The sequence below is a fragment of the Scyliorhinus torazame genome, chromosome 10 (assembly GCF_047496885.1).
Source record: "Scyliorhinus torazame isolate Kashiwa2021f chromosome 10, sScyTor2.1, whole genome shotgun sequence".
In the NCBI taxonomy this organism is placed as follows: domain Eukaryota; kingdom Metazoa; phylum Chordata; class Chondrichthyes; order Carcharhiniformes; family Scyliorhinidae; genus Scyliorhinus; species Scyliorhinus torazame.
Window position 1 is genome coordinate 83,438,510 of NC_092716.1, and position 15,299 is coordinate 83,453,808.

At 48.9% G+C, this 15,299-nt stretch overlaps 1 protein-coding gene across 1 annotated transcript in view; it reads left to right on the forward strand.

Moving 5' to 3' along the window:
- Nucleotides 1–15,299, forward strand: part of carmil2 (capping protein regulator and myosin 1 linker 2) — a 323,518-nt gene that overhangs the window by 210,885 nt on the left and 97,334 nt on the right. The window contains exons 15-20 of the mRNA XM_072518320.1: nt 1,482–1,558; nt 3,520–3,624; nt 6,603–6,672; nt 9,410–9,491; nt 9,571–9,667; nt 12,429–12,483. Of these exons, the coding sequence (XP_072374421.1) occupies nt 1,482–1,558; nt 3,520–3,624; nt 6,603–6,672; nt 9,410–9,491; nt 9,571–9,667; nt 12,429–12,483 (486 nt within the window). The remainder of the gene's footprint in view (nt 1–1,481; nt 1,559–3,519; nt 3,625–6,602; nt 6,673–9,409; nt 9,492–9,570; nt 9,668–12,428; nt 12,484–15,299) is intronic.

A 15,299-nucleotide genomic window follows, 5' to 3' on the forward strand; every position in this document is an offset into this window, starting at 1 on the left:
CTGGCGCTGTGAAGCCACAGTGCTAACCACTGTGCTACCATGCTGCCCTCAGGTGGGCATGAAAGATCCCAGTGCACTATTTGGTAGAAGAGCAGAGGAATTAATGCTGGTGCCCTGGCCCTCAATCAATATTACAACAAAGCCGATTATTTGGCCTTTATCACATTGTTGTTTGCAGTACACTGTGCACAAATTAACTGCCGTGTTTCCTACGTTACCACAATACTTCAAAAGTTAATCATTGACTGTAAAGCATTCTGAGACATCCAGTGGTCAAGAAAGAGAGCTATATGAATACAAGTTAAGTCTTTCTTTCTTTGTGTACCTAAAGAATTGGAAGGCTAACTTGCTCCCCTTAACCTCCACCAATTGTTACTGCATGTGCATTGCCAGGAGGCCTATAGCTGTGACCTGAGGACAACCCTCTCCCACCTTGTTCTGGTGTCCCCTGCCCCTTATGTCCCACAACAGCAACATTCAGATTCACAACTTTGCGTTTGAGGCATTTAACATGTGCTCGTTTGTCCCCTCCCCTCATACGTTATCATCAAAAACTGTTTAGCTGGCCACTTATCTCATTGTTGTTTATGGGATCTAGCTGTGTACAAATTAACGTGCTGCATTGTCCAATATTGAAAACGCTGTGAAGCCCTGTGGGACATCTTGGGGTCATGGACGATGCAAGTTCGTTCTTTCTTTCTCCCCCTCTTTGTTGAAGTGCATGAGGCACCAACAGATGGCGCCAGCACATCACCTCTATAAACTGACATTACCTTCAAAGCAGTGGGATCATCAGACATATATTTCAGCTTTTTGGCAGTATTTAGAAAGTCAAATTCATGAATATCATTTAAATATTTGTCAGAACTCGGGTAAAACTATGATACATCCAGAGGGACACCTTTTCCTGCTTCCTATTTCCTGGTGAGGAGGCTGCCTTTGGGGACACTGATGTGTGCTGGTGTATAGCTGTACCCTCATACAACACATACAGTGCAGACGGAGGCCATTCGGCCCATCGAGTCTGCACTGACCCACTTAAGCTCTCACTTCCACCCTATCCTCGTAACCCCTCCTAACCTTTTTGGACACTGAGGGCAATTTTGCATGGCCAATCCAGCTAACCCACACATCTTTGGACTGTGGGAGGAAACCGGAGCACCCGGAGGAAACCCACGCAGACACGGGGAGAACGTGCAGACTCCGCACAGACAATGACCCAGCGGGGTATCGAACCTGGGACCCTGGCGCTGTGAAGCCACAGTGCTAGCCACTTGTGCTACCGTGCTGCCCTTGAAAGAACTTTTATGGGGAGAAGCAGTTATATATCAATAAGCGAGGAGCTATGACAGTAATTACTTTATCAGAATTTGAGGCATGTCAAAAAGTCCGATGACGTTGTTTTATATCATAATAAATTGAAATCCATCACTTTTTATTCTGGTTTTCCATGGCTGATTTTCTGTCTGTCCCTCTCTCAGCTATTTGGGGCACTGAATCGTGGGTGTTGTACATATCTGACCTCTCTAATCCTCAACCGGAATGTATTTTCCCACAAGTAAGTACACGCCTACTGGAGTGAAAAGAGTTGAAATTCTTTAAGATTTCCCCTATAGGCTGATGCAGTGGGAATCATGGCTGACTGACTGGCACAAACATAGACCCCCAAATCATTCAATTTCACATGGCCCCGATGGACTCCGATATCTTCACACGATTTGGAGCAATGTTTAAAACCAAATCACATGGTGGCTCCCAATTAGACTTTAATTATGAGCCTGTGTGAAATCACAGCGATTAAATTGGAGAAAACTCACTTTTAATTCCCTAAATGTTGAAGCAAATGAAAGAATCCTGATGATTAGAACCGAGTGGTGCGACTGATGTATGAGGAGAGATTGAATCGGTTAGGAATGTATTCACATTCAGAAGAATGAGGGGGAATCCCACAGAAATCTATAAAATTCTCAAAGGACTGAACAGGGAAGATGCAGGAAGGATGTTCCCAATGATGGGTATGTCCAGAACCAGTGGTCACAGTCTGAGGATACGGGGTAGACCATTTAGGACACATGAGGAGAAATTTCTTCATCCAGACAGTGGAGTTTATTACCACAGGAAGTAGTTAAGGCTAAATGTTTTCAAGAAGCAGTTAGGGCGAACGGAATCAAAGGATATGGGGGGAAAGCGGGTTTAGGGTATTGAGTTGCATGATCAGCCTTGATCATAATGAACGGTGGAGCAGGCTCGAAGGACCAAATGGCCTCCTCCTGCTCCTATCTTCTATGTTCCTATGCTTCTTCGCCCTCTCACTCTGACGCTCTTCGTCCCCTCACTCAGACTCCTTATACTCTGACTCATCACCCCCTCACTCTGACACTCTTCGCCACCTCATTCTGACGCTCTTGATCCCCTCACTCAGACTTCTCACACTCTGACTCATCACCCCCTCACTTTGACTCTTCCCCCTCCCGCTGACACTCTTCACTCCCTCACTCCGACACTCTCACCCCTTCACACGAACATTCCTCACCCCTTCACACCAACACTCTTCACCCCTCACTCCGAAACTCATCACCTCCTCACTCTGACTCTCTTCACTCCCTCACTCCAACACTCTCACCCCTTCACACCAACATTCCTCACGCCTTCACACCAACACTCTTCACCCCTCAATCTGAAAAACTCTTCACCTCAATCCAAAACTCTCCACCCCTCACTCCGAAACTCTTCAACCCCTCACTCTGGGTCTTAACTCCATCACTCTTCACTCCCTCACTCTGACACTCGTCACCCCATCACTCTGAAATTCTTCACCTCCTCACTCCAACATTCATTACCACCTCACTCTGACTCTTCCCCATCTCACTCTAGCTCTTCACCCCGTCATTCTGACTCTTCAGCCCCTCACTCTGAGTTGTCTCTCCACTTTGAATCTTCACTCCCTCACCCTGAATTTTTACTCCTTCACTTTGAATCTTCACACCCTCACCCTGAATTTTCATTCCCTCACTTGGAAACTTCACCCCCCCTCACTTTGAATTTTCACTCCCTCACTCCAGTACCCTTCACCCCTGAATCTGACACTCTTCCCTTCAGTCTGACACTCTTCACCCCTCAGTCTGACACCGTTCACTCCCTCACTCCGACACAATCCACCCACTCACTCTGACGTCCCCACATACTCTGACAGTCCTTGCTTCCTCATGCCAACATTCCTCACACCCTCACCCTAACCCTCTTCAGCTCCCCTACCTCCAATGGACATGTGTGGTTTCGTTGATAAGCTCCCACTGAATTCTGCCTGATTTTTGGATCCTATCTTTGTTGTGGTCGAGTTTCCACCCGCCACTCTGCTTTAGACTGTTGTTACCAATTATAAAATCTGCCCAATTTTCATTTGTATTGATTTCTCTGATCCGATCTCCAGTATTTCTATCTGGCTTGCAAGTTGAAGAATCGATCACAGTTTCTGTGGTTCAATACATGTTACAGTCAGTGCAATGTCTTCTCTTTCAGGAAAACTCGGGAAGTCCCTCTTTCACTGAAGCAGTTCTTCAGCAACTGTTTGTCATTAAAGTGTATTACACTGTCTGGTGTTAAGCTGCCACTGGAAGGTGTAAGGTATGTTTCAGCGATCAGTAAAGCTTCTGAAATGTGTCACTGTAATAAATGTCTAAATTATTGTGAAAGCCATCATTAATTTTACAAATATCTCTGCCTGGTGGTAGTAGCACAACACAATCAGTGCAGTGTTCCTGAGAGTGACAGGGGGACAGACAGCTGACTGGGGCAGAGGAACTGCTAAATTCCGAGAGCTGGCTCTGCACTAGTTTTCTTTATAAGCTTAATTAAAGAGAGACAGCAGCAAGGTTGGAGAGAGCACAGCAACGTTCAGGACACAGCAACTCTCCTCCTCTGCCAAGAGTCCCTTTCTTATGCTCAGTGCTCTTTCACTCCCCTGTCAGGAAATCCTGTCAGGTAAACATCACCAACCATCTGTCCTGGTCCACCCACATCAATACTATGATCAAGAAAGCACAACAGCACCTTTACTTCCTCAGACAATTAAGGAAATTCAGCATTTCCATAATGACTCTTACCAATTTTATAGATGTACCCAAGAAAATATCCTATCTGCTGCATCACAGCCTGGTATGGCAACTGCTCGGCCCAAGACCGTAAGAAACTACAGAGAGCCGTGAACACAGCTCAGTCCATCACGCAAGCCTGCCTCCCATCCATTGACTCTGTCTACACCTCCCGCTGCCTGGGGAAAGCAGGCAGCATAATCAAAGACCGCTCCCACCCAGGTTATTCGCTATTCCAACCTCTTCCATCGGGCAGAAGATACTAAAGTTTGAGATCATGGACGAACAGATTCAAAAACAGTTTCTTCCCCACTGTTACCAGACTCCTGAATGGTCCTCTGATGGACTAAACTGATCTTTTTACGCTTCTTCTCTACAGTTGTAACACTATATGTTGCACCTAGTGTCTTATGTTTATGTATTTATATTGTGTATTTATTTATTTTTAAATTTAGAGTACCCAATTAATTTTTTCCAATTAAGGGTCAATTTAGCGTGGACAATCCACCTGGCCTGCACATCTTTGGGTTGTGGGGGCGAAACCCACGCAAACACGGGGAGAATGTGCAAACTCCACACGGACAGTGACCCAGAGCCGGGATTGAACCTGGGACCTTGGCACCGTGAGGCAACAGGGCTAACCCACTGCGCCACCGTGCTGCCCTACATTGTGTATTTATAATGTGTCCTATGTTTTTCATATATGGAGCGATCTACCTGGACTGTTCGCTGAACAATACTTTTCACTGTACCTCGGTACACGTGACAATAAATAAAATAAAATCCCCTCACCCAGCACTCCCCCCAATCCTGCCAAACACCCTACATTCCTGCCCAGCAACTCTCCCTGTCCGTGTCCCTCCACAGGTGCCCAATATTCACTCTCGCCTCTATTCTAAAATGATGCCATCAAATTCTGGTATCTTCCACCAGAGGAATTACCACAATAATTAAACTCAAATCAATCAGGGAATCAACTAAAATGCGTATTGCAAAATGTGGCTCCCATTCTACTGACATCAGAGTAATATGAACATCTGACAAGGAGCTGGTCAGAAATAGATGAGCTAATCCATCAAAGCCCATCTCATCCTGCCTTGGGATGCTTTCTGAACACAATCCTCACCCGACCTCATTCAAATTCAGCCATCACCTCAAGAAAACCAAAAAAAGAGAAGAAAATTGGAGATCAAATTTAGGAATAAGCTAAAATTGCAATGTGACTACCAAAGGCAATCACTCAAATTACAGGGTGAATTTAACAGGGCAACAGATGACCCACCACCTGCTGTCGGCACTGCGCTGACTGAAATCCAGCTACTTTGTGGTGATGATATGCTGGGGCGGCCTTAATTATTTGAGAGTGGGATTCCTGCCCCCATCAGGGAGGAAGCTGCGTGCAGTTCTGGTCACCGCATTATAGGAAGGATGTGGAAGCATTGGAAAGGGTGCAGAGGAGATTTACCAGGATGTTGCCTGGTATGGAGGGAAGATCTTGTGAGGAAAGGCTGAGGGACTTGAGGCTGTTTTCGTTAGAGAGAAGAAGGTTAAGAGGTGACTTAATTGAGGCATTCAAGATGATCAGAGGATTGGATAGGGTGGACAGTGAGAGCCTTCTTCCTTGGATAGTGATGTCTAGCATGAGGGGACATACCTTTAAATTGAGGGGAGATAGATATAAGACAGATGTCAGAGGTAGGTTCTTTACTCAGAGAGTAGTAAGGGCGTGAAATGCTCTGCCTGCATCAGTAGTGGACTCGCCAACACTAAGGGCATTTAAATGGTCATTGGATAAACATATGGATGATAATGGAATAGTGTAGATGGGCTTTAGATTGGTTTCACAGGTCGGCGCAACATCGAGGGCTGAAGAGCCTGTTCTGCGCTGCAATGTTCGATTGTCTATTGAAGTGCAGCCCTTGAGGCTTGCCAGGCTATCTGATCGGTTGGTAACTCTGTAGTCCCAGCAGTGCCAGAAGAGAATAGTGGCCACTACTGGGATTACTAGCAGTCCCTAGGAAGGAAGAAGATGCCCCTGGATTTTAAGGTAAAAAGGTCTGGATATTTTGGGCAGCCAGAGATTGAAGACCATGGTGCTGGGGGAGGGGGGTGGATTGTATTTTAGAGGCTGTGCTCCCCACTGCCGCTCACGTTGTCAAAGCTGCCCAGGTGGACGTTTTCTCCTGCAGGCCACAAAGTTGCGGTAGATGAGGAATGAGGCCCTTAACTGGTATTTAGTTGGCCATGTAAGAGCCTCAATAGGGCTGGTGGGCTGCTGACGCTTACTCATCCTCCCTTAATACGGGGGACGGGTCAGGGATGGCATATGTTTGGTAGGCTGGCCATCTGTTTTATTTTACAAGCACCTTCAAATACTCTGCTGTAAAACTCACCCCCAGGAGACATTTATAATAACACCCCCGCTGTTACCTCAGACTGTGCTTTGATTGAGTCGATATGATATTTGATGGTAAGTTATTTTGCAAATAGTCTTTCTTTTTAACTCTGCAGAGCCATTCTTCAGGGCCTGGCCTGTAACACTCATATCTGTGACGTACATCTGGACCTTAGTAACTGTGAGGTAATGAATAAAAAACTGTGCTATCAGACCAGGATCCAGTACTTCCTATAGAGGTTCCATTCAACCATTTTACTTTTGGTCGAAAAAGGCTTTTTTTTTTTTACCTCTTGACCCAAAAAGTTATAAATGTGTGGTCAACTTTGCCAACAATTGTAATATTTATCATTGACTCATTGAATTTGCACTTTACTTTCAATGAAGCAATTCACAGGTGTGAAGGAGAAAATCATTGAAACAACAGAATAAAATCAGTATAATGGGGTTCTACAGGGATTAGTGCTGGGACCTCATCCAGTTACAATCTAGCCAAATTTGCTGTCAATGATCGCTATGAATGTAAGTTGTGAGGAGGACACAAAGAGTCTTCAAAGGGATATAGAAAGGCTTATTGAGTGGACAAAAATTGGGGAGATTTAGTTTAATGTGAGAAAATGAGAGATTTTTCACTTTGGTGGGAGAAATACTTGAGCAGAATATTATTTATATGGAAAGAGATTGCAGAATTCTGCAGTACAGAGGGATCTGGGTGTCCTCGATCATGAATTGCAAAAGGTTAGCATGCATGTACAACGTGTAATTAGAAAGGGGGATGGAATGTTGGCCTTTGTTACAAAGGGGATGGAGTATAAAACTAGGGACATTTTGATACAACTGTACAGGGCAATGGTGAGGCCTCGCCTAGAGTACTGAATTTTGAGGTCCTTCCTTGCAAGGAGACAGTTCAGAGAAGGTTCACTAGGCTGATTCCTGGGATCAAGGGGTTGTGTTCTGAGGAAATGTTGAGCAGGATGAGCCTGTACTCGTTGACATTTAGAAGAATCAGAGGTGATCTTATGGAAACAGGTCAAATTCAAAGGGGGCTTGACTGGATAAATTTTGAAAGGATCTTCCCTTCCTGGGGGAATCTGGAAATAGGAGACAGTTTATAAATAAGGGGTCACTTATTTATGGTGTAGATGACAATGAATTTCCCCTCTGAGGGTTGCTAATCTTTGGAATTTTATGCCATAGAAAGCACTGGAGGTTGGCTCATTGAATGTATTCCAAGCTGAGTTAGACAGTGTTTTGATCGATGAGGGAATCGAGGGTTATGGGGGACAGCAGGAAAGTGGAATGATGTTCCGATCCAAGGAGCTGGATGTCATGCTTCAGCAATGCAGAACCCGGTTTCAACCGCACCTGGAGTTATTGTGAGCAGTTCTGAGAATCACTCCTTCGGAAGGATATATTGGCCTTGGAGGTAATGCAGTGTAGATTTATCAGAATGACATTTAGATTCCAAAGGATAAAGTTGCGAGGAGACTTTGCACAAACTCATGATGTATTCCCAGCAATTTAGAAGATTAAGGGGGTGATTTGATCAAAGTTTTCAAGATCATAAAGAGAGCAGGTATAGAACAGATGGGGAGTAGATGGAGGAAAGCAGGATGGCAGAGAGGGATAGCGGGAAGGAGAGTGAGGGCAGAGGGAGAGTGAGGGCAGAGGGAGAGTGAGGGCAGAGGGAGAGTGGGGGCAGAGGGAGAGTGGGGGCAGAGGGAGAGTGGGGGCAGAGGGAGAGTGGGGGCAGAGGGAGAGTGGGGGCAGAGGGAGAGTGGGGGCAGAGGGAGAGTGGGGGCAGAGGGAGAGTGGGGGCAGAGGGAGAGTGGGGGCAGAGGGAGAGTGAGGGCAGGAGGAGAGTGAGGGCAGGAGGAGAGTGAGGGCAGGAGGAGAGTGAGGGCAGGAGGAGAGTGAGGGCAGGAGGAGAGTGAGGGCAGGAGGAGAGTGAGGGCAGGAGGAGAGTGAGGGCAGGAGGAGAGTGAGGGCAGGAGGAGAGTGAGGGCAGAGGGAGAGTGAGGGCAGAGGGAGAGTGAGGGCAGAGGGAGAGTGAGGGCAGAGGGAGAGTGAGGGCAGAGGGAGAGTGAGGGCAGAGGGAGAGTGAGGGCAGAGGGAGAGTGAGGGCAGAGGGAGAGTGAGGGCAGAGGGAGAGTGAGGGCAGAGGGAGAGTGAGGGCAGAGGGAGAGTGAGGGCAGAGGGAGAGTGGGGGCAGAGGGGGAGAGAAACTATTTGTGCAATTTGAGGAGTCTAGGTCTCAGGACACAGCTTAAAGTTTGAGCCAGACATTTGGGAACACTTCCACACATAAAAGGATTGTAGAAGTTTGGAACTCTCTTCCACAAATAGCAATTGATGGTAGCCGGTCAATTGTTAATTTTAAAACAGAGATGGATAGATTTTTGTTGTCCAAAGGTGTGAAGGTAAATGGGGAAAAGGCGGGTAAATGGAGCTAGGTCACAGCTCAGCCGTGATCTAATTGGATGCCTCAACAGGCCCAAAGGGCTGTATCACCTACTTGTGTTCCTACATCCTATTGGCATTGATCCAACAACTAAGCAGCCCATGTACCTAACTAGGAGGCCTGTCTGTTATGGGGTTGCAGATCCTTAACATATTTCATAATACATTTTAAAAAGTAAAGGATCCTTTTTCAAGAGGTTGGCAAGTCAGATCTCTTCATGCACAGCCCTGGAACAACATCACTGCTGTGATATGTGGGAGTGTCCCAGAGGGAAAGACAATCACCCACAGGTTTCACACCCTCCCTGTGGGATGAAATGATTCCCAGTTATTATTGCCTTTGTTAGGTGGGTCATCAGCTCTTAGCTGTGCTGGGTGACAGGGCACGTCCTGTCTCGGGTACCTGTTGACAGAATATTTGCAGCATTTTAGAACCAACATCTTCACTTTGTTTCTCTTGTAGCTGAGATCAGCAGGTGCCCAGGTGATTCAGGATCACATCATCGATGCCAACTCTATCAGCAGCCTGGACCTATCAGACAATGGTAGGTGACTCTCCCCAGAGGCATTTTGACTGGGACAAGGGGATGGGAGTGTTTAATTTCTCCTTTTTGCCTTTTACAGGGTTTGACTCTGACATGGTGACTCTGGTCTTGTCAATCGGGAGAAGCAAATCCATCCGACACGTGGCACTTGGCAAGAATTTCAATATAAAGTCAAAGTAAGTTCAGACACACCGACAAGTTCACAGGGGGTGAAATACTGCAGCTGCTGCCAATCTGAAATGAAGACAGTTCACGGTGGAAATGCTCAGCATGTCTGGCAGAATCTGTGGAGAGAGAAACAGTGTTACCAGGCAAGATTTTACTGCTTCCCAGTTGGTAGGCTTGGAGGTTGGTGGCTGGTAAATGCCAGGGAATCATTCCTTGATATTGTTCCACTGCCAAGGAAGTTTCCCAAACCTCAGTGCCCACTTTGTGGGGGGTGAGGGTGGAATGTGGCCAATTAAAAGCCCACATGAGGGCTGTCTTCCCACCCGGCTGGCATTTTGCCAACAAAGGAGCAGCTGCCCTGTCACCTAGGGGGGTAAGCAGCGACATGGAGTTTGTCTCCTGGGCATATGGGGCTGGATGCTCCGATTCTGGCGCAATGTCCGCACGCCGGCGTGGGAAGGGTGGCATTTTACAACAGAAAGATGGTGTAAAACGGCCACCAAACCTCCGTTTGGCTGGGGGCTAGCATCAAGGCAGCGTAGAGCACCCGGCTCGAGCTGCTGATATGACCCGGAGAATTGCCGGGTCCGTGGCCGCGCCGGCCGCTTGTGGACCCGGCCTGCGAAATACTGCCCCCCCCCCCCCCACTTTGGCCGGCTTGCGTGCCCCTGATCACCCCCCCCCCCCCCCCAAAGTGCCCCCAGCCACTGGCAAAGTCCCCCCGCCCGCGGAGCGGCCCTCCCCCGACTGTGGCAGTGCTGGATTGAGTCCGTAGCCGCCACACCGCGTTCCTGATGGATGAGACCATGAGAGACCCACGCCGTCGGGAACTCGGCCGGTCCGGGGCAGAGCATCGGGAAACTGGCCTCAGACAACTCCCTGAGGCCGTCGATCTGTCGTGCAACATACTCTCTGAGTACGTCGCTTTGGAGGTGGAGGAGGAGGGGGGGGGGGGGGGGGGGACATCGCAAAAGCGGCGCCACCCCAAATTTGGTAGTATATTTGCACAAATCACTGAAGGTAACAGGATAGGTTGACAAAGTGGTCAATTAGGTATATGAGGTCCTGGGCTTTATAAACAGAGGCACTGAGTACAGTAAGGAAGTTATGATGAACCTGTTTAAAGCACTGGTTCCAGTCTCAACTGGAGTATTGTGGGCACCACACTTTAGGAAGAATATGAAGGTTTTAGAGAAGGTCAGAAAAGAGGGTCATTAGTTGTGTGGGCAGATTGGATAAGCTAGGGCTATACTTACTGGAGAAGAGAAGGTTGAGAAGAGATTTGATAGAGGTATTCAATGTCATGAGGGGTCCAGACAGGTTAGGTAGATGAGTCACAAACCAGAGGGGATCAATATAAAGTGAATGGCAGAAGAACCAATGGTAACATGAGGAAAAACATCTTTATGCAAGTGATTAGGGTCAGGAATGGAGTACTTGAGAGACTCTGGGAGAGGCAACGTCAATCACGGTTTTTAAAGGGTAATTGGACAAGAACCTGAAGAGAGAACATTTGCAGGGCTACAGGAATAAGACAGGGATATGGGACTAGCTGAGTTCTCTTACAGAGAGCCAGCACAGATGTGACGAGTTTAATGGCCTCATTCTATGCTGTTGCCATTCTGTGATTATATTGTGAAAATGAAAACAAAATGGAGGCAGAAGTTATGATCTGAATTGGTTGAACACAGTGTTAAGTCTGGAAGGCCCAATTAATTGAAAGATGGGGTAATTTTCCTTGGGTTTACATTGAGCTTCATTGGGGCACGGCAGGATTGAGGATGGAGAGGCCAGCCTGAGAGCAAGATGGAGAATTTGGTCTCCACACTTCCTGTAAGGATTCTATTCCATTCCCTGGTTTCACCATCAGATGGTGCAACCTTCCACACTAACAGCTCCGGTAGGTCTTCCTTATTTCCCAACTGACTAGGAAAATCTAGAACCAGAGGGCCCAACCTGAGACGGAAGGGATGATCCATTAAAACTGAGATGAGGAGGAATCTCTTCAGCCAGAGGGTGGTGAATCTGTGGAACCCTTTGCCGCAGAAGGCTGTGGAGGCCAAATCACTGAGTGTCTTTAAGACAGAGATAGATAGGTTCTGATGTGTTAGGCAGGTACGTTCAATGTGGACTGCACTCGATGCACGGAAACTAGAAAGAGACGTCTAACACTGGAGAAGATCCAACACTATTTTATTCAACGATAGAACTGATATACATATTCAGCTGTGGGTCGACATTATACTGAACTGACTGGAGACCTTGTAGTAGCCTGACCAGACTTAATAGCTACCGCATGGTGTTTGCACTTGCTAGCTCGTGGACTCTGACAGTCTCAGTGGCTGGGTCCCGAGAGAGGGGGAAACCTAGTGCCCTCTGGCTTTATAGTGGTAGTGTCCTGTCTGGTGATTGGCTGCACTGTGTTGTGTGCTTACTGGTCATCTTGTGTGTCAATCACTGCCTGTCTGCATCTCATTATATACATGAGTGGATATTATGACAGGTTCTTGATTAATAAGGGAATCAGAGGTTATGGGAAGAAGGCAGGAGAATGGGGCGAGAAAAATATCAGCCATGATTGAATGGCGGAGCAGACTCGATGGGCCAAGTGGCCTAATTCTGTTCCTATGTTTTATGGCTTTATGGTCTAAATCAGTGCAGTAGTGCATACACGTCAAAACATGTTTGTCTTCTTTGGAAAAACGAGCATTTATGCCCACGTCTTGATTAGCTTGAATCAGTGTCTTACACCTGTGTTCATATTTTCAGAGCCTTGGCTGATGTTCTTCACAGGATTGTCCAGCTCATCCAGGATGAAGAGTGTGTAAGTTTGTTATCAAGAAGTAAAATAACTTAAGTTAATACAGGGAAATAAAAACAGGGAATGGTGGACACTTAGGGCGGGATTTACTGACCAACCCACCGCGTGTTTTTCACGGGGGAGGCGGCCAGCCAGCGGGATATACCGGTCTCGTTGCTGTCAACAGGCTTTCTCATTGACAGCACCCCTCATCGCCGGGATACCCATGCGCCGGCACGGGACCGAAATTTCCCGCCAGCGAGAACAGCCAGTAAATCCCGCCCATAGTAAATCAGGTAGTATTTGTGGAGAGAGAAATAGAGTTAACAGTTTAAGTCAACAACTTTTTGACAGAACAAGATGATAAGTATTTAATGGTTTATAAGTCAATGCAGAGAAGGGTTCATGGAGGGGGGGTGCGGTGGAGGAAGATAAAGATCAAAATACATGGGGCGAAATTCTCCCCCAACGGCGCGATGTCCGCCGACTGGCGCCAAACACGGCGCCAATCAGACGGGCATCGCGCCGGCCCAAAGGTGCGGAATGCTCCGCATCTTTGGCGGCCTAGCCCCAACATTGAGGGGCTAGGCCGACGCCGGAGGGATTTCCGCCCCGCCAGCTGGCGGAAATGGCGTTCGTTGCCCCGCCAGCTGGCGCGGAAATGCGGCGCATGCGCGGGAGCGTCAGCGGCCGCTGTCAGTTTCCCGCGCATGCGCAGTGGGGAGAGTCTCTTCCGCCTCCGCCATGGTGGAGACCGTAGCGGAGGCGGAAGGGAAAGAGTGCCCCCACGGCACAGGCCCGCCCGCGGATCGGTGGGCCCCGATCGCGGGCCAGGCCACTGTGGGGGCACCCCCCGGGGCCAGATCGCCCCGCGCCCCCCCCAGGACCCCGAAGCCCGCCCACGCCGCCTGGTCCCGCCGGTAAATACCAGGTTTGATTTGCGCCGGCGGGACAGGCAATTTCTGGGCGGGACTTCGCCCATCCGGGCCAGAGAATCCAGCAGGGGGTCCCGCCAACCGGAGCGGCCCGATTCCCGCCCCCGCCCAACCTCCGGTACCGGAGACTTCGGCGGGGGCGGGATTCACGGCGGCCTACGGCCATTCTCCGACCCGGCGGGGGGTCGGAGAATGACGCCCATGGTCTGTGATGGAGTAGAGGGCAGGCATGATTGAATAACAAAATAATTGATGGTGCAAAGGAAAAGATGGTGGTGATGAGACAATAAAGTATCGGATTTTGGGTGTACAGGAGGGGCAAATGGTTAGAGCTAAATAATAGCAGCACCTTCCCCCATAGCAGTGGCTATGGGGCGAAATTCTCCGGTATCGGCGCGATGTCCGCCGACTGGCGGCCAAAACGGCGCAAATCAGTCGGGCATCACGCCGCCCCAAAGGTGCGGAATGCTCCGCATCTTTGGGGGCGAGCCCCAACCTTGAGGGGCTAGGCCCGCGCCGGATGAATTTCCGCCCCGCCAGCTGGCGGAAAAGGCCTTTGGTGCCCCGCCAGCTGGCGCGGAAATGACATCTCCGGGCGGCGCATGCGCGAGAGCATTAGCGGCCACTGACGGCATTCCCGCGCATGCGCAGCTGAGGGAGTCTGTTCCGCCTCCGCCATGGTGGAGACCATGGCGAAGGCTGAAGGGAAAGAGTGCCCCAACGGCACAGGCCCACCCGCGGATCGGTGGGCCCGATCGCGGGCCAGGCCACCGTGAGGGCACCCCCCGGGGCCAGATCGCCCCGCGCCCCCCTCCAGGACCCCGGAGCCCGCCCGCGCTGCCTTGTCCCGCCGGTAAGGTAGGTGGTTTAATCTATGCCGGCGGGACAGGCATTTTAGCGGCGGGACTTCGGCCCATCCAGGCCGGAGAATCGCAGGGGGGGCCCGCCAACCGGCGCGGCGCGATTCCCGCCCCCGCCGAACATCCGGTGCCGGAGAATTCGGCACCCGGCGGGGGCGGGATTCACGCCAGCCCCCGGCGATTCTCCGACCCGGCGGGGGGGGGGGGTGGAGAATCTCGCCCCATCTGAAATTGTTGGACTCAATGCTGAGGCTGGGAGATTGTAAAGTGCCCCATCGAGAGAAAACACTTTCAGAAGCAAAATACTGCAGTTGCTGGAAGACCAACATTAAAAATGGAAAATGCTGGAAACATGTAACAGGTCGGGCACGAGTTGTGGAGAGAGAAACAATTAACATTTTACATCAATGGCCTTTCACCGGAAGTGGTGGACGTTATGGATGTAATATGTTTCAAGCAAGTGAAAAGAACAAAGGAAAAGGTGTGTGACAGGGTGCTGGACAGGATAGATTAAATGGGAAAGGTTCCATGGTACAGAACTGATGGAAACTCCCAGATCTGAAGCATTAACTGTTCCTCTGTCCACAGATACGGCCAGAAGACCTGTGCATTTCCAGCTTTTTCTTTTTTTGTTGTAACTTCTTCAGCTCGTGTTAATCTGATACAGTGATAAGCGCTGAAGTTGCCATTGCCAGTTTGGATCCTGATAGAATCACAGTTTGAAAGCAACTTTTCAGGATCTTTAGTGAAAGCTCCAGTTGCAGGTTGATAATATCATCCAGCAAAGGAATTACAACAGTTTATAGTTAAAACAAAATCCTACATTTGGGAGGTCCCAATCAAAGCTTTGATTTGAGTGGTTCAGCAGGGTCAGCTTGCAGATACCTCAACTCACAGGTCAAATTAGGAATTGTTGGCTAAATTTCACACAAATTCAGATAGTTTGGAAATAGCCAATTTAGGGACAGATTTTAGAATTGTTATCTGAGTCAGTAGTGTGATTTAGATTGGCGCGGTGGTGTGGAACGGTCCTGATTTTAATTAG